This window comes from Enhydra lutris, unplaced genomic scaffold (assembly GCF_002288905.1).
Source record: "Enhydra lutris kenyoni isolate GAN:26980312 unplaced genomic scaffold, ASM228890v2 scaffoldscaffold77, whole genome shotgun sequence".
In the NCBI taxonomy this organism is placed as follows: Eukaryota; Metazoa; Chordata; class Mammalia; order Carnivora; family Mustelidae; genus Enhydra; species Enhydra lutris.
Genome location: NW_019154161.1, coordinates 1,146,123 through 1,171,213, shown reverse-complemented (window position 1 = coordinate 1,171,213; position 25,091 = coordinate 1,146,123). Strand labels below are relative to the sequence as shown.

Sequence of the window (25,091 nt, the reverse complement as noted above, 5' to 3'; positions counted from 1 at the left end):
AACATGATATTTACCATTTTAAGTACTTAAGTTAGTGGCATAAAGCATATTCATGTTGCACAACCATCACCCCTCCCTAGTTCCAGAACTTTCTCATTACCCCAAACAGAAACGCTGTACCCATCCAACAGTAATTCCCCATTCCCCAGCCCCTGGCAGCCTGAATCTGCTTTCCGACTGAATTTGCCGGTTCTGGACATTTCATCTACATGGGATCCTATGATATGTGACCTTTTATGTATGGCTTCTTCCTGTTTTCGAGGTTCATTCATGTTATAGCAAGTGTCAGAGCTTTGTTCCTTTTTATGGCTGAGTAATATTCCACTGTGTGGCCCACACTTTTCCTCTCCATCCATCTGTTAATGGATATTTGGCTTGTTCCCTTGCACTCTCTGGCTCCTGTGAAGAGTGCTACTATGACCATGAGTGCTCGTTTTCTTAAGAGTTCTTGTTTTCTCTGTATACTTTTGCCTAATCTTTTCTATGGGAGGGCAAGGACCTTATCTTCTTGAGTTAAGTGATCTCGCTGGTAGGCGACTTGAATGTTAGTAATTGTGGGAGCGTCTGTGATAGTGTGATTTGTAATAAGAAATATATATATTGGATCTTCACCCCTGTTTCTGGCATAAAGCTCCCAAATCTCTTGGAATGTCCTGTGAGGAGAGTGATGAAGGTGTTCGTTGTTACGTCAATGAGGTAACTTTTGAACCGCATCTAAAGATAGGGGCCAGTCACCAGAGGAGCCAACTTTCGGTACCCGCGTCCCCTCCCCCCACCCCATTCGCCACCTCCTGGGAGGGGAGAGGGGCTGGAGCTTGAGTTCAGTCACTAATGACCAAAGATTTAATCAGTCATGGTTATCATAGGAAGCTTCCATTAAAACCCCAAAGGCTAGGTTTTGGAGAGCTTACAGTTTGGGGAATCAGAACACTTCCACATGCTACCAGGCGTAGCCCCAAACTCCATGGGGACAGAAACTCCTTTGACTGGGACGTCACCCTCTGTTTCACTTCATCTGGCTGTTGATTCATATCCTTTAATATCCTTGGTAATAAGCTGGTAATCTAGTGAGTAAACAGGTTTCCTTAGCTCTGTGAACTACTGTAGCAAGCTAATCGAACCCAACAAGGGGGTTGTGGGAACCTGATTTATAGCCTATATGTCAGAAGCAGGTGACAATTTGGATTTGCAACTGGCATCGGAAGTGGCGGGGCAGGGGGCAATCCTGTGGGACTGAGCCCCCAACCTGTGGGATCTAACTCTAACTCAGGGTCGTGTTGGAATTGTGTTAAACTGTAGGACACCCAGCTGGTGTCAAAGAATTGCTTGGTGGTGTGGGGAAAACTCTCACATGTTGAAATGAGGTTCCGAATCAACCACTCCTCGCTTTCCTCTTCCTTGACCCGTTCTTTGTCATGGCAGCCATGCATCCAGCCCCAGCAAATCTCCAGTGGAGGAACTAGATTATAGACTTTTAATCGATATTAATTAAATTAAATCGATAATAATTAAATTAAATCTAATTTAATTATAGACATTTTAATCCATTCAAATCTAAGTAGCTCCATGTGGCTGGAGGCCATAAGCTTGGCTCTGTAGCCAGTATGACTGAGGGTCCCTCTCCCCCTCTCCCCACCACACTGTGAGCTCATCAAGGCTGTTCTGAGTCCCGTTTGCCTCCGTGTTCTGTCCACAGAGCCTGGCATGTACAGCCCCCAGGGAATATGGAGGAATGAGTAACCGCATGCTCTCCTGTTTGCCTCCGTATTCCCAAATTTCTCTCTGCTTTTGACGACCATAATTGTGAGAGAGCCGCTGGTGGTTTCTGATAGCCTTTCAAACCTCAGGGAGACCTGTAGGTCCCCAGCCCAGATCATAGATCAGCCCTCAGGAACAAGGGCCAGCAGACGGCAGGAGCGTGGAGGTAAAGGGCCGAGGTATTTAGGTTCCCAGGAGGCTCTGGCTCAGCCACAAATAAGGCCAACACAGGCATCACATCCTTGACTGTCTGGAAATCAGGAGAGACTCTGGTTCCTATCACTCAAGCAGGCCTGATCCACTTCTGCTTCTGGTCCCTCAGCTCCGCGCCTTTAGAAATCATGGAAGATTGAGCAGTTTTGCCTCATCAGAAGATAGATCTGTGAAGGGTAGAGAACAGAGAACCTCAGCTCTAGGGCAACTAAGGGAGCGCTGGGGACCCAGATTCCCGGCACCGAGGACTTCATGGCTTTGAGCCTTCGCCTTCCCACTTGTACAGTGGGTCTGTGAACAAGCCCTCTGTAGAGGATTGTCTGCACAAGGACAAGGGACAGAGAATATTCACAACAAAGTGCTCCTCTGCAGGAACGAGAATGAGCCAGGGTTAGCAACGTGCGCACTGCAGTTGAGTCTCACAGGCATCCTGTTGAGCAAAAAAGCCAGGAAAACGAGGTACCGGGGTGGCTCCGACTCTTGATTTCGGCTCAGGTGATGGTCTCGGAGTCTTGCGGTCGTGGGATCGAGCCCTGCGTCAGGCTCTGTGCACGCAGCAGGGAGTCTGCTTGAGATTCTCCCTCTCTCCCCCTGCCCCTACTCCCACTCCTGCATATTCATTCTCTCTCTCTCTCTCTCTCTCTCTCTCTCTCTCTCTCTCTCGCCTTCACTAACTAAATAAAACCCTGAAGAAGCCACTGCTACCAAGCATAAAAGAGGATGCACGTTCTGAAATTTTAGAACAGGGGTCGATTAGACTGGGTCTGTTAGACTCAGGACAGTGCCTCTCGTGTGTGTGTGTGTGTGTGTGTGTGTGTGTGTGTAGGACATGGTGGGGAAGGACAGGCACGTGGTCAGGGCAAGGGGATGGTGAGAAGTTCTCCTTGATCTTGTAACCATTTGTTGATGGTACATTAATGTAAGTGTAACATTCTGTACATATATTATACTTTGGTAAAAATTTCACAGAAAGAAAGAAAGGGCAGAAAGAAAAAAGGAGGGAGGTAGAGGGAATGGAGGGGTGCAGGGACAGAGAGAAGAGAAAGGGAGCACTTTCCTGGCACAGGAGAGGTAAAGGATGGGTTTTGGAGTTTTCTGCAGCCGCAGAGTGGACGTGGGTGAGTGCACACAGAGCTCCAAGAAGAGAGTGAAAATCACGCCCTACCCTTCCCCACCCCGCCTTACCTTATGCACACAGACGGGCGGTGGGAGAAGCACCAGCACCGCACGCAGAAACACCTGGGTTCCAGGCACACCTGTCAGTGACCCAAAGCAACTGGATAGGTCCCGAGGCAGAGACCACCACAGACAAACGTCCACTCTGGGCGTATTATTTCCATGGGCTACAGATGGCCTCGGGCCCCCAAGTCTCAGAGTAGGCAGGGACCGTGATTCCCGGACTCTGACATGGTGGAGACCCCCAATCTCCAGGAGAGCTCCCCCGCCCCCTCTAGGTCTGTGGGAGCAACACCAGGGATATGTTGATGTGGCTTGTACCCTCTCACAAAGAGACAGTTGTTAAAATGTCAGGAATTGTAGGAGCCATTATTAGAAATCAGTCATATAAAACTAAGTCACATCTTAAAAAGACAGTAAATTCTTAAAATCCACCACCTCCTAATTTCTTTGCTATATTTGATGAGCAAATCAAGTTCCAACATACATCTTTGTTTCACGTCTTTCATTAACATAAACAAAAATACCACCTGGCGTTCTCGTCAGACCCACACTCGTTCGTCAGTGACACAAGCTACGTCTTTGCTGGATTAGATAATTGTCAGATACTCATTTGTAGTCTGATATTGTGATATTACTGTTGGCGACAGAAGTATAAAAATTGGTGCTGGCTTTTGCAAGAAATAGCAAATCTCCTGAAACTATAGTTGTACGGAATTTACAACAAAGTATCGAGGATTGTGTCGTTATTTATCATTTATCATGTATCATGTATGTATCGTGCTATCTGTGCTTTATAATCAGTAAATCTTTTATGTAAACAGAAGTCTTTATATACGGGAAACCTTTTTTTTCTGGAGCTGATTGTTAACATTTAACAGCACTACGATTCAGTACGAGCCCTACTCATATCCCAGCGTTGCCGCTACCTGTGGGACCTTAGACGGGTCACTCACCTTTTTGAACCTCAGCTTTCTCTTCTCTAACACCGGATCTGCAGTAACCGTCTGAAGGAGATCTCTGGTTAGAGCTAGTAAATGTGAAGTAGGTGGCCCAGGAGGCATAGGTCATGGCCACCATCAACCCATCAACATTTTGGCTATTTCCACCTGCCGGAGACTGGCCTGCTCTCCCTCTGCTTCCTCCCGTCCTCTGAGATCCAGACCACAGTGACACATCCCTTGCCCTCAGACCCGCTCCCTGGTCCATCCTCAGTCCTTCCCCAGGGCACCACCCTTTGGCAATCAGCAGATCAGGGGATCATTTCGCAGACTCTGTTTTAAATCCTTCTACCATGGTTCTCAGCCCTTACAAGCTAACCACCATCTGGGACATTTGTTCAAGTCATTTCCGGGGCCCTGAGCTCCTGGAGTCAGAATATATGGGAGGGGGCCCAGTGCTGTGTATCTCTAGCCACTGCACGCGGGTGGCTGGGCTGCCCCTTCCTTCCTTGAGCGCCAGTTTTGGCATTTGGAAAAGAGAACTCCTCACACGCATCAGAGGCACAAGGGCCGGATGAGAGCGGGGTCGGAAACCCACAGCCCAGGTGCTGGCAGGAGACAGCACGGACAGGCTGCGTACCTTCCTTTCCTCATCTCCCAGCATTGCGGCCGGAGCCCCGGGTGGCTGCAGCACTGACCACGGAGGGGGCTCCCGGCATCTGCTCCTCAGACTTCCTCCATCCGGAGCCCAAAGGGCACCCCTTCGTGACACACCGTCTGTGCTACACACTGTCCACTCCCCAAATTCTGACACACGCCTCGAAATAGTCTGCAGTGGGCAGGTCTTTTCACCCTGCTCTGGAGCTGAAGAAGCTGGGTCCCAGGGATCGGCTCTGTGGCCAACACAGTGCTGTCCACGCACAGCAGTGTGGTCACGGGCTCTCCTTGTCTATGGGCGGAAGGGGGCACTCGGCCCAGGTAGGACATGACTTGCCGAGGGCCACCAGCCTTGGAACCCAGGAGGAGCTGACTCCAGGCCATGCGCCCCTCCCAGACCCTGCCGGGCTGAGTCCCCAGATCATAGCTGAGGTGGCCAGGGTCCCTTTTGCCGCCTGAATCATTCATGGAGACCCTCCGTGCCGCTAGCTTGGGAATAGTTAACATGTATCTCACATAGCAGTGTGCCAGGGGGACACTCCCTCTCCCCGAATCTGCAAGGCTACCCTGTGAGAGACAACTTGAGATACTCCCATTTCACAGATGAGGAAAGAGAGGCTCAGAGGAAGGAAACATAAGTTACTTCCCAGACTGTAGGACATTGACGTTCCATGGAAACATGAGCCATGTATGTAACTTTAAATGGTCTGGTAGGGGGCTCCTGGGTGGCTCAGTGGGTTAAAGCCTCTGCCTTCAGCTGAGGTCATGATCCCAGGGTCCTAGGATCGGAGCCCTGCATCGGGCTCCCTGCTCAGCAGGGAGCTGCTTCTCCCTCTCTCTCTGCCTGCCTGTCTGCCTACTTGTGATCTCTCTGTCAAAAAAAAAAAAAAAAAAGAGTCAGTTGCTTAACTAACTGAGCCACCCTCCCTACCCACTTTAAAATCAGATTATTTGGGGGTTTTTTGGTGTTGTCTACATTCTTTATATACCTTGGATATTAACCCCTTATGGTATATATCATTTGCAAATATTCAAATATCACGTTCAGTATGTTGTCTTTCTGTTTTGTTAATCATTTCCTTTGCTATATAGAAGCCTTGTATTTTGGTATGGTCTCAATGGCTTTTCATTTTCTTAAGGAGAAATTCCAAGTCCTTTTTTTTTTTTTTTTTTTTAAGATTTATTTAGGGGAACCTGGGTGTCTCAGTCGGTTAAGCGTCTGACTTCAGCTCAGATCTTGATTTCAGGGTCTTGGGATCAAGTCCTGCATTGGGCTCCCAGCCTGGCAGGGAGTCTGCTTGTCCCTCTCCCTCTGCTTCTCTCCCTGCTCATGCTCTCTCTCACAAATAAATAAAATCTTTACGAAATAATTTTAAAATATTTATTTATTTAGCGGAGAGAAAGCACAAGCAGGAGGGGCAGAGGGAGAGGGGGTTAGAATCCCAAGCAGACCCTGTGCTGAGTGTAGAGCTTCACATGGGGCTTAATCTCACAACCCTGATATCACGACCTGAGCCAAGAATCAGATGCTCAACTGATTGTCCCCCCCAGGAGCCCCCAAGGTCTTCCTGGTAGCAGTCATGACCCTCTAAGAGAGGGCTTCTGCCATCACTTATCACTCTCTGCCTCCCACCTATGCTCCGACAACCAGTTTAACCTATTTCTTGGCCTCTCTCCTGTGCATTTTCATTCCCCTCTGCCTAGAATGCAATTTTATTTCTCTTCTTTAACTGAATCTCTAAGACCCAGCCTAGATGTTACCTCTTTCTGAACAACACCAGGCCTCGTCAGTCTGAGTTAGGTGTTTCTTTTGGAGATCCCATAAAAACCCAGGCATCCCTCTATTACTATGTATGTATACTGTCACCTACTGTGACCAAATGAGACAGAGCAGGGACTGGACTTGAGTCCTCTTCAACCCTGACCGTGAAACCCAGCGTCCCTTGAATAGCTGAAACCCTAGGCCCCTTGAGCAGCATATCTTGCAGGAATGTGGAAGGAAGCTTAGCAAAGGAAGGACTCCACTACAAAGCCTAGCAAAGACGGAACCAAACCAGTCTGCACCAAGGTGGGCCCCAGCACTGACTTTTCACTGACTATTCCCTATTATATTATAAAAAACACTCCTGGGGGGCGCCTGGGTGGCTCAGTGGGTTAAGCCGCTGCCTTCGGCTTGGGTCATGATCTCAGGGTCCTGGGATCGAGTCCCGCATCGGGCTCTCTGCTCGGCAGGGAGCCTGCTTCCCTCTCTCTCTCTCTCTCTGCCTGCCTCTCTGTCTACACTGATCTCTCTCTGTCAAATAAATAAATAAAATCTTAAAAAAAAAATAGAAAAAAAATAAATAAAAACACTCCTGGGGGTGAAGATTTAACATAATAATGAGACATGCAGTGCATGACAAAGCATGTTTTGTTTGTTACACCTGTGCACCAACATCCCATCTCTCCCCAACTATATGCTTAGAATCACTCCTTTCCCCCTTTCAGTCTCTTTAAAAACTTTCCCCAGGCTTTGTTCAGAGAGCCAGCATGAAGCACGCTTCCTTTAAGCTGTCTCCCTTGAGCTTGAGCATCCCAGTAAGAATCTTGCCTGGAATTCCTGCTTGGCCTCTAGTAAATTTCTATTGCTTAGAGAGCCCAGGGACCTGAGCCAGTGGTGCACGCACTTCACTGTCTCATCTCTTTGTTCAGCTGGTCAGAGCCTGTGTCTGATTAATTTCTACATCTCCAGGAGCCAGCAAGGGAGAACCCCTTTGGAGGCCTACACTTATATAAGCTCTACCACCCTTATTCCTTAATAAGTGGATTCCATTTTATTCAGGTGACAATTTCCTTCACTGTAAGCCAATCAAGGCAACTTCATTGAAACTTTTATTTTGGCCAGGGATTGGTGTGGAAATGGGTATGTTACTCAGTTCTGCCAGTGAAAAGTAAGAAGAGATTTGCAGAAACTCCAGAACAGAAATTTCTCCCTTATAAAATGAGAGGCATGTGAAGTCAGTTTTTCTGCCCATCCCCATCCTCCTGGTTTGGGTGGTTATGTGGACATGATGGCGATGTCTCTAATAATGGCAGTCATCTTATGGTCATGTTCAGGAAGTCCCTGGAAGAAAACCAATGCGATGGTGGACTGGAAGGATTACATTAAACTCAATTTTTGTTCAAATTTAGAACTTACTTCCAATTTTTTTTTTTTTTAGATTTATTTGACAGAGAGAGAGAGCACAAGCAGGAGGAGCAGCAGGCAGAGGGGAAGAGAGAGGTAGAGGCACAGGGAGAAGCAGGCTCCTTGCTGAGCAGGGAGCCCAATTTGGGGCTTGATCCCAGGAATCTGGGATCATGACCTGAGCCCAAGGAAGATGCTTAATGACTGAACCACCCAGGCAACCCCGAATGATTTTATATAATAAATTTTTTCATGGTTTAAGGGATTCACAGTTTTCCTATAACTTGTAACTTATAACCAAAAACATCCCATTGGTATCGTGATTCAGGGAGGAAAAAAAAATAGTTGTCTTCATCTCTTTCTCTTAGACTCTTGTCTTCTGGCTCTCCACAGTTGTACCCACCCACTGGATTTGTGAACAACTCTGTGGAACAGTATGATGGTGCTTAAAATCTCAAAACGGGCCCATCTCCTCAGATCAGTGGCCCTAAAGTTATCTCCCTCAGGAGTAGAAGGGTAGGGGACTGATCTTCATGACGGTGTTGGGTGAAGGGTCCTCTCTTATGCATCTCCCTTACCTCTCTCTGTGTTCTTCATTACTATTCCTTTTATTTCTTATTTATTTTTTAGAGAGAGAGAGCTGGTGAGTGGGTTGGAGGAGTAGGGTAGATGGTGGAAGGGCAGAGGAAGAGGGAGAGAAAATCCCAAGCAGGCTCCATGCTGAGGGCAGAGCAGTGACCTAAGCCGAAGGCAGAGGCTTAACCCACTGAGCCACCCAGATGCCCCAAGTAAGGGGTTTTAAAGGGCAAAGTTTGGGGTGCATGAGTAGCTCAGTTGGTTAAGTGTGACTCTTGATTTCGGCTCAGGGTCATGGGATCGAGCCCTGCATCAGGCTCCCTGCTTAGAGGGGAGTCTGCTTGAGATTCTTTCTCTCCCTCTCCACCTTGCTTATGCTCTCTCTCAAATAGTGGGCAAATAATGTGCAAAATAAAATAATATAATGGGCAAATTTGGGTCAGGAGTCTCCTGAGAAGGTGGATGCTATGGTGCCCATTCATCTGGTTCCTCTGGAGGTCTTTTCTAACTCAAGAGACTGAGAATCTGAAAAATATCTTTGTTCTTTATGTTAGAGGTTCCATTAAGTACATCTGGTGATTCTACCTTTATGGTAGTGCTAATTAACTACTAGCAAGCTAGTGGGGTTGCATTCCTACATGTTCCTCAGCTGGTCCAGCCATGTCTGCGGGTGATAGGAACTCTACTGCTCATTTTTTTTTCAACCAAACTGACATCATGGATGCTGGCTTCCACTGGTCTTGAGTCACATCCTTTATGATAAACTAAACAAAAGCAAGTTGCTTTCCTGAGTTTGCCGAGCCACTCTAGCAAATTACTAAACCTGAGGAGGGGGTCCCAGGGACCCCCGATTCTTAGCTGGTCAGTCAGGTATACGTGACAACCTGGGACTTCCAAGTAGCTTCTGAAATGGGGCAGTCTCGTGGGATCCAGCCCTTTACTACACATTTGGTGTCAGAAGTGGCGTGTGAAGAGAGAAACAGGTTTTTGTTTAACCATCCTCTCCGGCTTTGTACTGCTTGTCTTGAGTTCTTCTCATCTCAGTAATTGTTTCTTTCATTGTCCTGAATCTCTGAAGGAGTAAGGGCTTGGACATCCACACCCCTTGGACCCTTGACATCTAGAGGGCTGAATCCCTGTCTCCCACAGTAGGCTGGGGGTAAGGAGAATATTAGAGAAGGAGAATACACTGACAACATATCCAGCATGCTTTCTGGAAACTGCAAGAAACCGTGGGTTTCTGTCACCTGATTGGTTCCAACTCCATTGTTCCTCCCCCCACCTTGTCTACCCAACAATCTAATGTAATAAATGTAATGTAGATGTAGATGTAATAAAACATCTACCCAACCGGAATCACTCTGCAGGAAGCTGGGAACTAACAACAGAAAAAAGATCTCAGCTGGTGGTAAGTTGGGGGCCTGACAATTTAAAAAATTATTATTTGAACATCTACTAGGTGGCAGATATCTCCTAAACCTTCAGAGCTGGGTGTCCAATATAGAATCCACTTGCCACACATGGTTATTAAGCTCTCACTTGTCCAACCTGAGATGTGCTGTAAGTGTAACACCCGTTTAGTACATTCAAAGACTTGGCATGGTAAAAAAATGTAAAATAGCTGATTAATAATTCTTTTTTTTTTAAAGATTTTATTTATTTATTTGACAGACAGAGATCACAAGTAGGCAGAGAGGCCAACAGAGAAAGGAAGGGAAGCAGGATCCCCACGAGCAGAGAGCCCGATGCGGGGCTCGATTCCAGGACCCTGGGATCATGACCTGAGCCCAAGGCAAAAGCTTTAACCTGCTAAACCACTCAGGCGCCCCTAATTGATAATTCTTGTATTGGTTACATGTTCCAATGATATTCTTTTTGATATGTTGGGTTACATACAATATATTATTAAAATTAATGTTATCAAAATTGATTTCTTTTACTTTGTAGAAAGAATGGTAAGCCTCATGTGTGCCTCACATGTATGTCTCTATTGGACAGTGTTACTCTATAGAGTTTTAGTACCAAAAGAATCTAGTTAAATATTTTTTTTTATTTATTTGAGAGTGCATGAGAGAGCACAAGCAGGGGGAAGGGCTGAAGGAGAGGGAGAAGCAGCCTCCCCGCTGAGCAGGGAGCACAAATTGGGGCTTGATCCCAAGACACCCAGGATCATAACCAACTGAGCCCCCCACGTGCCCCGAGTTATATCCTTTTATAATAAACTGGAGATTTAGTAAGGAAAGTATTTCTCTGGGTTCTGTAAGCCACAGATTAATTGAATCTGTTTATTTATTAATCTATTTATTAATCAGAAGAGTTCATAGGAACCTCTGATTTACAGCCCGTCAGTCAGAAGCACAGGTACTCTGGGCTTGTAAGTGGTGTTGGAATTGCTCAGGGACAGGCAGGCATCTTTTAGGACTGAACCTTTAACCTGTGTAGTCTGATAGTGTGAGAACTCAGTTGAATTCTTGGACACCTGCTGGTGTTCAAGAATTGTTTGTTGGTGTGGGGACTCTCCCACACTTTGGAAATTGGGTCACAAAAGGATAGATGGGGAAGATCCAAGAGTGCTCGGTAAGCTTAAGTTTGGAAGTCGGGAGTCTGGAAACCACTGGAAGATGCTGAGCAGAATAATGTCATGCTCTGTGTTTTTAAAAGATCATTTGGCTATTGTCGGAAGATGGATTTTTTGGGGGTGGGTGGGAAACTAGTGGTAGGAGAGGTATTTAGAGCAGAACAAGCTATTTGCAAAGTAAGTGCAAATATGCAGCCCAGACGAGGAGCCATGGACAAGCACAGTGGGGATGGGAATGATTCTGGGTGTGGATTCAGTTGCTTTGCAGACAGAATGGGTAGACTGGGATTGAGTCGGGTGATAAGAGAAAGATATCAAGGATCCACTTTAAATTTGGAGCATTAACAGCTGAGTGTTTAATCCAAATAGATATGGAATACTAGGAGAGAGGCTGATTTGGGAAGATGGGATAGTTAAGAGTTTGGTTTGGGTAATGTCAGGTTTGGAATGCCTATAGGATTGCCACAAGGAGATGTCAAGAAGTCAGTGGCTGTTGGTACCTTGGTACTTGGCTTGCTCAGCTGGTCGAGTGTGGGACTCCTGACCTCAGGGCTGTGAGTTCAAGCACCATGTTGGGTGCAGAGATGACTTAAATAAGTGAAACTTTAAAAAAGGTATCAGTGTGGTATTATAAGCCATGAGACAATGATACTATGGAAAAACTACACATAGAGGATGGAAGGGAGCAGGTATAAGCCCACAGACACCCTAACATTTAAATTTAAACATAGAGGGGGCACCTGGCTGGCTCAGTCAGTGGGGTGTGTCACTCTTGATTTGGAGTTTGTGAGTTTGAGCCCCAAGTTGCGTGTGGAGATTACTTAAATAGAAATAAAATCTTCCAGGGGCGTCTGAGTGGCTCAGTGGATTAAGCCTCTTCCTTTGGCTCAGGTGATGATCTTGGGGTCCTGGGATCGAGCCCTGCATTGGGCTCTCTGCTCAGTGCGGAGCCTGCTTCCCTCTCTGTCTCTACCTGCCTCTCTGCCTGCTTGTGATGTGTCTCTCTCTCTGTCAAATACATAAATAAAATCTTTAAAAATAAAATAACAAAAAATTTTCAGAGGCGCCTGGATGGCTCAGTCGGTTAAGCAACCAACTCTTGATTTCAGCTCAGATCATGATCTCAGGGTTGTGAGAGTGAGCTCCATGTTGGGCTCCGTGTTCAGTGTGGAGTCTGCTTGGGAGTCTCTCCCTCCCCCTGCTCACGTGCACACATGCTTTCTCTCTAAATAAATCTTTTTTTTTAAAGATTTTATTTATTTATTTGACAGAGAGAGAAATCACAAGTAGGCAGAGAGACAGGCAGAGAGAGAGGGGGGAAGCAGGTTTCCTGCTGAGCAGAGAGCCCAATGTGGGCCTTGATCCCAGGACCCTGGGATCATGACCTGAGCTGAAGGCAGAGGCTTAACCTTCTGAGCCACCCAGGTACCCTAAATAAATAAAATCTTAAGAAAAAAAAAAAAACCTTTTTTTAAAAAAATAAAATAAGTTAAATTTAGATAAGAAAAAGCTAGTAAGGGACACCTGGGTGGCTCAGTGGGTTAAGCCTCTGCCTTCTGCTCAGGTCATGGTCTCGGGGTCCTGGGATCGAGCCCCACATTGGGCTCTCTGCTCTGCAGGGAGCCTGCTTCCCTCTCTCTCTCTGCCTGTCTCTCTGCCTACTTGTGATCTCTGTCTGTCAAATAAATAAATAAAATCTTAAAAAAAAAAAAAAAGCTAGTAAATTGGACTGAGAATTTAGTTGAGCTATAACAACCAAGAGTGTGCTGTTGATACATTTTAACATCTTAAAGCATAGGAAAAATGTCTAAAGGAGGAGGAAGGGGTCATACATGGGTCCTACGTCACTGAGGTATCAGGATGAGGACTGAGTAGGGACCACTAGAGTCGGCAACAAGAAGGCCACAGGTATCCCTGAGGAGACCACATTCTGTGGAGTGCAGAGCAGCAAAGTCAGTCTGGACTATGTTTAGGAGAAAATGTGAGGTGAGGAGTGGAGAGGCTCCCTTCTTAAGTTTGTGAATCCTCTTCATAGAGAGAATTCTCTTGAGATAAACAGGGCTGAAGCTGGAAAGGAATATGGGCCAAGGATGGTTTCTTTTTTATTTTTTAATTTTTGTTTATTTACTTTTTATTTATTTATTTTTTTTTAAATTTTGACTTTTTTTTTTTTTTAAAGATTTTATTTCTTTATTTGACAGAGAGAGATCACAACTAGGCAGAGAGGCAGGCAGAGAGAGAGGGAAGCAGGCTCTCCGCAGAGCAGAGAGCCTGATGCGGGGCTCGATCCCAAGACCCTGAGATCATGACCTGAGCCGAAGGCAGAGGCTTTAACCCACTGAGCCACCCAGGCGCCCCTATTTACTTTTTAAAAGTAAGCTCACTGCTCAATGTGGGGCTTAAACTCACAACCCGGAGACCAAGAGTCACATGCTCTACCCCCTGAGCCAGCCAGGTGCCCCAGGATGGTTTGGTTTTGTTTTGTTTCTTTTCTTTTCTTCCTTTTCCTGTCTTTCTTTTTCTTTTTTTTTTTTTTTTTTTTTGGGTAATATTTTATTTATTTATTTGAGAGATGGCATGAGAGAAAGAGAGAGAGAACATGAGAGTGGGGAGGGTCAGAGGAAGAAGCAGACTTTCCACTGAGTAGGGAGCCCGGTGTGGGACTCAATTCTGGAGCTCCAGGATCATGACCCGAGCCGAAGACAGTCGCTTAACCAACTGAGCCACCCAGGAGCCCCAGGACAGTTTCTTTTTAAAGGGAGGAGATAACGATAATGTTTATGAAATAGTGAGAATGACCTAGTAGAAAGAAAATCTTAGGTTTTTGCCTTTGGCAGAAAATAAAAGGGATAATGCAGGAAGAAAGTTCTCTGGAAGGTGAGGTAGAGAGGGATCCGAAGCAAACACAGGAGGGTAGCGGCTGGGATGAACGAGAACTCTTTACTCACTACAACAGGTGCAGGTAGATTGGAAGGTTTTCGGCAGAGCAGGCTAAAAAATTCTAACGATTACCACTTTCCCATTATAATATGAGACAATGGCATCAGCTGAAAGTGGGGACAAGGAGGGGAGAGGCAGGGTAAAAGCAGAGAGGAGAAAAGAAGAACTGAAATAGTTGTTTCAAAACTTGAAGGGGAAAAAAAAGCAAAACTTGGAAGAGCAAATGTGCTAAAGAAGCAGAGTAAGCTACCACAGAAGTACTGAGTTGCCATTTGAAATCTGGTAATAAATTCAGTTGTGCCCCTAGTGGTTGTGACACTCACTAGACAAGTCACTTCCCCTGCCAGAGCTGAGGTTTCCTCTTCCTACCCCACAGCAAGTTTGTTGTAATTGGAGAATATAGAATGGAAAGTGACTAGCACATTGGAAGGGCTCACCAAACAGGAGCCCTCATAATCCACAGTAATAATGTGTGTGGTTTACAGGTCCTTTTATGCAAAGATTCCAGGGTGGGGTTCATGAATATGAATTATTAATAGCCATCCTGGATATTTCTATTTTTTTTAAGATTTTATTTTTAAGTAATCTCTACACCCAATGTGGGGCTTGAACTCAAAAGCCTGAGATCAAGAGTCGCATGCTCCGCCAACTGGGCCAGCCAGGCATCCAACCCACCCACCCTGGATATTTGATACCGCTAACAGATCACAAAATTTGTGAATGTGGCATGAGTCACACATTCTGGGTTGAATTTGGATGCAGTAGTTACAGATGTGACCTGGTCCAGATGAAGACACTACATTTTTTTGAATTCCTTTTTTTTTTTTTTTTTTTTGGGGGGGGGTTTTGTTTTTTTTTTTTTAAGGGGGATTCTTATTCTTTTTTTAATTTTTTTATTTTATTTTTTAAAAAATATTTTATTTATTTATTTGACAGACGGAGATCACAAGTAGGCAGAGAGGCAGGCAGAGAGAGAAGAGGAAGCAGGCTCCCCACTGAGGAGAGAACCCGATGCAGGGCTTGATCCCAGGACCCTGGGATCATGACCTGAGCTGAAGGCAGAGGCTTTAACCCACTGAGCCACCCAGGCGCCCCTAAAGGGGAATTCTTATTCTTTCTTTATCTGTATTTTTTTATTAACATATATTATTTGTTTAAGGGGTACAGGTCTGTGATTCATCAGTCTTACACAATTCACAGGGTTCACCACAACACACACCCTCCCCAATGTCCATCACCCAGCCACGCCATCCCTCCTACCCCTTCCACTCCAGCAACCCTGTATGTTTCCTGAGATTAAAAATCTCTTATGGTTTGTCTCCCTCTCTGGTTTCTTCTTGTTTCATTTTTCCCTTTCTTCCCCTATGATCCTCTGCCTTGTTTCTCAAATTCCAAATATCAGTGAGATCATATGATAATTGTCTTTCTTTGATTGACTTATTTAGTTTAGCATAATACCCTCTAGTTCTATCCATGTCTTTGCAAATGGCAGGATTTCCTTTTTTTTTTTTTTTTTTGGTTACATAATATTCCTGTGTGTGTGTGTGTGTGTGTGTGTGTGTGTGTCTATCTATATCTTCTTTATCATCTTCTTCTTTATCTTCTTCATATCACATCTTTTTTATCTATTCATCTGTTGATGGATGGGATTCTTATTCTTAAGCACAAGGAAATCTATCCCAGAATCTCCCTCAGATATCTCCCCATGTTATTGTCCAGGATTTAGTCATGTGCCCACTATCAAACCAAGCCTTTGCAAAGCAAAGGGGATTCCAATTTCTGGTGAAACTAATCAGAATTTGCCTCCAGAAACTGAGAGAAGAACACCTTTTCTGAAGCATGAGTAACTAAACAAAATTGTTTGGGCAGAAGAGACTAGGGGAATGGACGTTAGGGGCAACCAGCAGTGTCTGGTTGTGTAACAGAGAAAACTAGATTAACCTGGGTCAAAGTCCTTCCTCTACCACTTACTACTGAAGTGACTTTGGGTAGTTTCTATAATTGTTCTGAACATCAGTTTATTCTTATGAAAACCAGAAATAACAAGCATTATAGCATTCTTATGTAGATCAAACTGGATCCCCATATTTAGCAGTTAACACAGTACATGGTCTTTGATAACAGATACTACTAACAAATTTGATTACTCTCATACTCTTTACCCGTAGAACACTAACGCCACGCAATGGGTAAAAATTCTTCACATCCCACAGAAGAGTTCCATATCAAGCAACGAGAAACAGAACGTTGAAAGTAGAGATAGGGACCCCTTTGCCGACTTCTTCTAGCACAGAATCCACATGATGTAACAACGTAACTACATGCTCAAGGCCCTCAATTATAAACTCAAACCAAATTCTGAAACCTTAACCTCAATACTAAGCAAACAGCAGGCGAAAGGTTCTCATAGTGGGAGCTGGGAGTCTTGGAGAACCAGGGGCTGAAAGAGCTTGCCAGCATCTATGCAGTGAATCATGGGTGAGAGTTGAACCTACTGACTCTGAGTCCAGTGTTTCCCTCCCGAGGCCATAATTGTCTACCAATCAATTTTTAACTGTATATCCTCAGTGTATTTTTCTGCTAGTGAACAGGAGCCTTGTCATCCTCTTGTCTAAGCAATCAGCCTGATAGGTGGAATGCATCTGAATAATACGGGACTATGGAGAACTATCCTTTCCCAAAGTAAAAGCCAAGAGAGTGCCAATTTTATATTTATCGTATGACTGGCCACAAGTTTCAGGAGAGTGGGTGTCCTGGTTGGAGTGGGATCTTAGTGGAGGTCGATGACCATGAATAGGGATGTTAAGATGGTTCCACAGATGAGACATGGCAACTGTTGAAATGTTTCAGGTGTGGGCAAGATGGAAAGCAACATCTCCAACCCTATGCATGGACCTGAAGAGATGCCCCAAGAGTCTGTTGGCTACACGGTTCTGTGGATTCTGTCACTGTGGTGCTTGGGATCACTTCTGTCCTTGGCATTTTGGGCAATGGGCTTTTGATCTGGATGGCTGGATTCCGGATGGCATGCACAGTTAGCACCATCTGTTACCTGAACCTCGCCTTAGCTAACTTCTCCTTCACTGCCACCCTACCATTCCTCATTGTCTCAAAGGCCATGAGAGAACAGTGGCCTTCTGGCTCGTTCCTACGCAAGGCGGTTCACATTGTGGTGGACATAAACCTGTTTGGGAGTGTCTTCCTCATTGCTTGCATTGCCCTGGACTGCTGTATTTGTGTCCTGCATCCAGTCTGGGCCCAGAACCACTGTACTGTAAGTCTGGCTACAAAAGTGATTATCGGACGGCGGATTCTTGCCCTAATCCTCATCTTGCCAGCTTTCATCTTCTTGACTACAGTAAATGATGGAACAGGGAATATTTACTGTAGTTTCAACTTTGCACCCTGGGGCAACAGTACTGAAGAGAGGACAAAGTTGACTGTCTCCATATTCACAGCCAGCGGGATCATTTGATTTATCATTGGCTTCAGCATGCTAATGCCCATCATTGCTATGTGCTGTGGGCTCATTGCTGCCAAGATACGCAAAAGCATGATTAAATCTAGCCGTCCCTTACTGCTGTTGTGGCTTCCTTCTTTTTCTGTTGGTTCCCCTTTCAACTGGTTGCTCTTTTAAGCACAGTCTGGTTCAAAGAGATACTCTTGGTGGGTAAGTACAAAATCCTTCATGTCTTTGTTAATCCAACAAGCTCCCTGGTCCTCTTCAACAGCTACCTCAACCCAATGCTCTATGTCTTTGTGGGCCAAGACTTCCAAGAGAGATTGATCCACTCCCTGCCTGCCAGTCTGGAGAGAGCCCTTAGTGAGGATGTAACCCAGACCATGTAACCCAGACCAGAACTAAATCTGCTTTACCACCCACAGAAGCAGAGTTACAGGCAATGTGAGGAGGCTGGAGGAAGTTTTTGAGCTCTGCGTGCTCTTAACCCTGCTCCCATTTCAGTTTCATCTTACTGTGGGTCATACTAATATATTCATCAGGAAAAATACTTGGGTGTCCCTGATTTGGGGGAAAAAGTGACATAAGATGTGATTTTAATTTTGGACATCAGCTTCTACCCTGGGATAAAGTGGAGGTTGCCAAAGAGTACAAGGGAAGAGAAGAGAAAGTGATGGGGAATTTATAAAGTTTAGATGAGAGAGTATATAGTATGGGGGAAAACCCTAGTTATTTTACCATTAAAATTTTGCTTTTTTTTAAAGCTATTTTTAATCAGATTACAGAAATGTCTTTGTATTAATAGTTTACTAAGAGTTTTCTTTTTAATATCATGAATGGCTATTGGATTGTATAACATGCATTTATGCATACATAAAGATGATATTAGTTTTATTCTTTCATTTATATCATCATACATTACACTGATTAATTTCTGCACACCAAACTACCCTTGCAGCCCCAGAATAAATGACATTTGGTCATGATGTATTTTGTCTATCGATAACATAGTTCGCTAGATTTGTTTAGAACCTCTGCACTTATGTATGTGTAAAGATGGGTCTATTGCTTTCCTTTCCTCTAATGTTGTCAGCTTTTACATCGAACTACTGATGGCCTCCTAAATAGACCTGGGAAGTGATTCCTCTGATTCTTTTCTTTCATAAATGTTTAGAATTTTACCAGTGAAGCTAGTTGGCTTTGGGTTTTCTTTCTGGGAAGGCTTTTAGTAATGAGTTCAATTTCTTTAATAGTTATGGGACTATTCAGATTTTCTATTTCCTCCTCTGTCAATTTTGGCAAACTGTGACTTTCAAGGAATTTAGCCATTTCACCCAAACTGTCAGATTTATTGTCATGAAACAGTATGGAAACTGTGTGTAGTATTGGTATGGTTTCCTTCAGATAATGAGAATGTAAGCTATCTGAAGGCAGGGATTTTGGTCCATATTGTTCACTGATGGATCCCCATGCCCTATGTATAAAATAGTGCCTATTGTGTGATAGACAATAAATACTGAGTTAATGAATCAACAGACAATAGTGTCATCCAGGTGTCAAACAAGAACCTTTGATGTGTAGCTGAAATGCTCTCTCACCCTCATTTCATGAATTGAGAGTGCCTAGTAGATTCTCACTGCAGTTTACAATATTTACAAATTCCCATGTGGTTTACATTTTTATGAACACCTCTGGTTTTGAGTTTCTGCTTCAGGTAAAGCACTCTGGCTAACTGTTGTCTGGTGCTTTTGTTTTGAAGTCAGTCCACAATAGTACTTAGCTTTTTTTTTTTTCTTCTTTCTGCAAACATCATGCACAAATTATCTGTTACTATGTAACATACTTTCCTGATGCAATGCCCAAAGAAAAGAACTCAAACTAAATATTAGATAGTCTTGTTATCACAAGTTCCTCACTCTTTCTGCTGCTTTACTGTCATCCTCCTTCTTCCCTTCCCTCAAGTCACCCCTGAAGTTTTGCTTTTCCAGTGCACAGCAATGTACCCATTTCGTTTGCATTTTTGACTCCTAGAAATGCTTTTTGGTTCCCAAGAAATGTCCAACTAAGGTGTGGCCATAGAAAAGAAGAAACAAGTAAGAAATGCAAGAGTGCAAAGCCAAGAACCACAAAGTATGGTGTACATCATCTCAACAAAACCAGCACTTCCAAAGTGGTTTATCAACAGTGCTTCACTGCGAAGCACTAATTGACAGTGCTTCACTGTCAGGGCCGTGAATTCTTACGATTCCTGCTCACTGGCCTTGGTTATTCACAACAGAACAGTGCCTGCTATCTCCTCTCTATTTTTCTGTCCTTCATTGTAAGTCTTCATTGTGTATGCCCAGTTCCTATCGCACCATTATGGGTTGGGTCTCTGGAAGCTGAGGATTCTTTTAAGTTATGGAATGTTTTCACAAAGAAACACTTATAAACCTCACTGAATCTAAAACTCCAAAATAAGACATTGGGGCTATCACCCCTGGGAAGGATAGGATTACTTCTATTCGGAAGAGTATACAGAGGGGACAAAGAGGTAGGATGTGGTAGAGACTGCCAACTTCCTACCCAATATTCATCCCCCTCCATTACAAAAAGTAGGTTGATATTCATCTACCTAAAATAATACCTTTTGCAGCCATCCTTTCAACTAAGTAAATTCTAGCAATAACATGTCAGTTATATCAGCATGTAAAGAGCTTCCTCATTCTTTTTCATGCTTGCATGGTATTCCACTGGCTTGCTGTAACAAAACTTAAGCAGCTACATATTAATGACCATTTAAATTGTTTCTAATCATTTCTGTGGCTTTTGGCTAAATTGTTTTGTTTTGTTTTGTTTTATTTTATTTTTTTAAAAGATTTTATTTATTGGACAGAGAAAGAGAGAGAAAGAGCATAGGCAGAGGGAACAGGAGAGGGAGCAGCAGACTCCCTGCTGAGCAGGGAGCCTGATGTGAGCTTGATCCCAGGACCCTGGGATCATGACCTGAGCTGAAGGCAGATGCTTAACTGACAGTTCAGAAATACATAACCATGTAGTAAAATTATGAAAGAAAGTGATGAATTTACTGCCATAATCAAGATAGTGGTTACAGTTGGAAGGACAGAGGGAAAATGATCAGAAAAAAGTATGTTGTGGTTGATGGCTTCTGGAACGCTGATCATGATCTATGTCTTGACTTGCTGCTGGTACATGGGTATTTCTTTTACTCAAATGTATTAATTTTCATTAAAAAAAGAGATTCATTTATTTACTTTAGAGGGAGAGGGCAGAGAAAGGGCGGGGAGGGAGAGGGATAAGAGTCTCAAGCTGACTCTCCGCTGAGGGTGGAGCCCAGCCTAGGGCTTGATCTCAACGCCCTGAGATCATGACCCCAGGCTGATGCTTAACTCGCTGAGTTGTGCAGGTGTCCCTAATCTTCATGTTTACCATTTAGTCATTTTTCCCTTAGATTTGTTATAGCCCACTTTTTTTTTTTTTTAATAGTTCTGTGAAATTCAGGCTCCTTTTCCTTCATACCAGGAAAGCTTCTTAGCTTCTGGATTTCAGCTCCTTCAAGTAAGGCAACCCATTCAAAGAGGCACCGAAGTCCTCTAAATTTGCTTTTATCAGGACAGAGAGAGCTGAGGGGCCAAAAGGAAGCAGCAGGAAACAATCTGGTATGGCTGGCTTTGGTGTCCTACTTGTCTCGCGTGCTAAAGAAAACAAACTTAGAAATCGAGCTCCACCCTGTGGCTGTCAGGACACAAAGCAAGGAAATGGGAGTGTGACCTTCCTCCTTGGCTGTACAACGTCACTGGGAGCAATCCTCTAAGAGAACCAGATTCTCTCCTTCACAAGTTCTTCCAGAGTGTTTTTTTTTTTTTTTTTTTTTTTTTTTTTTTTTTTTTGAGGGGAAGGGCAGGCGGAGACGGGGAGAAAGACTCTTACTCAGGCTCCAAGCCCAGTGCAAAGCTCGCCATGGTCTTAGATCTCACAACCCTGAGATCATGACCTGAGCGGAAATCAAGAATCAGCCCACAACCAACTGAGCCACCAGATCCCCACTCCCCCACCCAGAGTGAATTTCTAAGTGCATCTGAACAAGGAAATCTGTTTTCTAATCCAGGAAGTCCCCTCATTCCAGAATGTACGTTCCACAGATAGGAGAGTGGGAATTTCTCCTGTATCTCTTCCCACCCTAAGGTAGTAGATAAACTTGCTAGTAGATAAAAGAGAATCTGTGTGAATGCCTCATACTCTTGGGACACTGAAGATTGAGCAACTGTGTTTTTTCCTCACGTTCCCATCTCATGGCTCTCCCAGCCCCAAATACCATCTAGGTAACTGTTTTCCAAGTGTGAACCAACCACTGATGCCGTTAGCCAGAATCACTTGGGAAGGTATTTTTTGAAAATATGGGTCAGGTCACTGCAGCATCAAGCCATCACGGATTAACAAAGTCTGGTGCAGAATGCAGGAATCCATATTTATTCACAAAGCTCTCTGGTAACTGTGATGTGCCATCAGATTCTTCTGGTCATTAGCAGTTGCAGAAATGCTCTCTTTACAGAACAGAATAAGAACTAATACCAGATCTTGCAAACACAGATATATCTTTATAGTTCACACCCAAGAACAAATGGTCTTCTTATGGGGCTGGAGAGGAAGGTATTAGGAGAGAAATGTGCGGGCAGTTCAGTTAGCAAAGTAAATCTTGACAGAAAGGTCACTGCCCCAGTATCTTGTTCAGGGCCCTCTGGAGCTGATTTTGTCCTGAAGTGGCAGATGTGAGTAGTTGAAGCTGTCAATATTCTACTCTTCTAAAAGGAGAGGTTCTCAGGAACAGCTAACAGAATTACTAATTAATCAGGGGCGCCTGGGTGGCTCAGTCTTTAGGCGTCTACCTTCAGCTCGGGCCTGGGACCTGGGATCGAGCCTGGTGTCAGGCTCCCTGCTCGGTGGGAAGCCTGCTTCTCCCTCTCCAACTCCCCCTGCTTGTGTTCCCTCTATCCCTCTCTCTCTCTGTCAACTAAATGAACAGATGAAATCTTAAAAAAAAAAAAAATTACTATTTAATCAGAAAGACATCTTCCCTATCCCTTCCAACTCCAAATTCTCAGCCTCCACAATCATGAGTCAATACCTCACAATAAATCACATACCCATACCTACACAACCTATTAGTTCTGTTTCTTTGGAGAACACAAATATATTAAAAAATTGTCAATTGTAATGATATGGTGGCTATAGTTTTTAAATATCCTTATTTGTTACAGATAAAAACTATTAAAGGGGGAAATGACGTGATTTTTTTTTTAAAGATTTTATTTGAGAGAGAGACACAGAGAGACAGAGCATGAGCAGGGGAAAGAGCAGAGAGATGGGGAGAAGCAGACTCCCTGCTGAGCAGGCAGCCTGACATAGGGACTCCAGGACTCCAGGGTCATGATCTGAGCCAAAGGCAGACTCTTAACGGGCTGAATCGCCCAGGTACCCCATGACATATGATATTTGATTAGAAATATTCCCCAGGGGAAAAAAGGAAGGAAAGGCAATCAGTGAGAGATCAAAATGTTTTCAATTTTTGAAGCTTTCTTTTCTTGTAGATGTTTTCATTTTGCTCTTTAAAGTCTTTTTTAAAAATCACTCTATGGGGTGCCTGAGTGGTTCCGTCGGTTGGACGTCTGCCTTTGGCTTGGGTCATGGTCCCTGGGTCCTGGGATCGAGCCCCACATCGGGCTCCCGGCTCGTTGGGAAGCCTGCTTCTCCCTCTCCCTCTCCCTCTCCCTTCTCCCACTGCTTATGTTCCCTCTCGCTGTGTCTCTCTCTGTCAAATAAATAAAATCTTTAAAAAAATAATAATAAAATTAAATGAAAAATTAAATAAAAAATCACTCTATGACCCAACCAAACTACGCCTAGATATACACCCTGCCAACAAACATGAGCCTGTGCCCGCTAGGACGCATAGATGATATGTGAGGGAAAAACAGCTGGACAACAGAGCGTGCCCAAGATTATAAAATACTTACATATTTCACAATAGCCCCAAACTGGAAACAAACCAAATGTCCATCTTCAGTAGGATGAACAATGGCAGTCTATTCCTAAAATTAATTACTCTACAAAAAGAACAGTTGAAGTAGCCCATGATATGGATCAATCTTAAGATCATCATGTTAAGTGAAAAAGCTACATATGTTAGATTTGTTATATTCCGTTTACGTAGTTTTCCAAAAGGCGGTTAAACTACACTACTTAGGTATACATACTTAGGTTTAATTTTAGAAGGCAAGGGATTTGGGTGCCTGGGTGGCTCAGCTGGTTAAGTGGCTGACATTGGCGTGGGTGGTGATCTTGGGGTCCTGGGATTGAGCCCCATGTTGGGCTCGGGGAGTTTGCTTATACCTCTCCCCCATCCCTCCACCCGCTTGTGCTCAGTTTCACTCTCAGATATATAAAATCTTAATAATAATAAAAAAAAAAAAGGCAAGGGATTTATTACATAAAAGCCAAGAGGGGCGATCATAGCTAGGAGGAGAGAGCAGGTTTGATCTGAAACGTATACATGGTTGGCTGGCAAGCTTCTGGGGTTCCTTAAGTTTTTAGATCTTGACTTATGTGGGGGCACATAGGTGTTTATTTTGTAAGAATGAGACAAGCTGTACACTTGTTTTATTCACTTTTCTGCACCTTTGGTATCCTTCACAATAAGGTTATTAAAAAAAAAAAAAAAACAGGGCGCCTGGGTGGCTCAGAGGGTTAAGCCTCTGCCTTCGGCTCAGGTCATGATCTCAGGGTCCTGGGATCGAGCCCCACATCGGGCTCTCTGCTCAGCAGGGAGCCTGCTTCCCCCCCACCCCCTGCCTGCTGCTCTGCCTACTTGTGATCTCTCTGTCAGATAAATAAATAAAATCTTAAAAAAAAAAATCAATTCCTCTCATGTCCATTCCCCTTTACACTAAAGAAACCTCTTGGTTTCTGGAATCCAGGCAGCCTGAAGTAGAGCATCCTACTCATATCCGAGCTATGTAACCTAAAACTGGGCTTATTAGAAGAGTGATATCTGGGGGATCAAAGGCCAGCAAAAGCAAAACAAACCCAGGTTTGATCTGGGCTTGATGCTATTGGTATTATTGTGTTTGTTCAAGAGCTAATGAAAACCTGAGTTAGAACACAACTCCCACCTAGTGGTTGCTTGGAGCCAAGACACAATAAAGAAAATGGAAGTTTTGCTGAGTCTCACTTCTTCATGCCCACTTGGAAGAGGCTCAGAACTTGCTTACTTCGCTGTCAGCTTCTCTGGAGTAAGTTTTCTGGGGCTCCCCAAACAAACAACCTTTTAAGAAATCCAGGATATCCTCATTCATCCTAATGTCTCTTCCAGAGACTGGCGCTCATCTCACCCCTCACTGACTTGACTGCCAAAAATAGGTTATGGATGTTTTACAGTTTGTCCTCATATCCCCAGCCTCACCTCCCTACCTCCCCCAAATACTGTCTATGATGGTATTTCCACAAAACTGATCTCCACAGTGGCCACAAGAGAACCAGCCAGGGAAGTAGTTAAAAATACAGATGAGTGGGACGCCTGGGTGGCTCAGTTGGTTAAGCGGCTGCCTTTGGCTCAGGTCATGATCCCAG

The 25,091-nt window shown here is 44.3% G+C and overlaps 2 protein-coding genes across 2 annotated transcripts in view; both read left to right on the top strand.

Moving 5' to 3' along the window:
• Positions 1-25,091, top strand: part of LOC111160767 — a 618,405-nt gene that overhangs the window by 162,561 nt on the left and 430,753 nt on the right.
• Positions 16,323-17,927, top strand: LOC111160780 (formyl peptide receptor 2). Its single transcript, XM_022524130.1, is given in 4 exon segments — positions 16,323-16,948; positions 16,951-17,577; positions 17,580-17,851; positions 17,854-17,927. Coding segments are annotated over 4 exon segments (1,041 nt in total). The 5' UTR covers positions 16,323-16,866; the 3' UTR covers positions 17,914-17,927.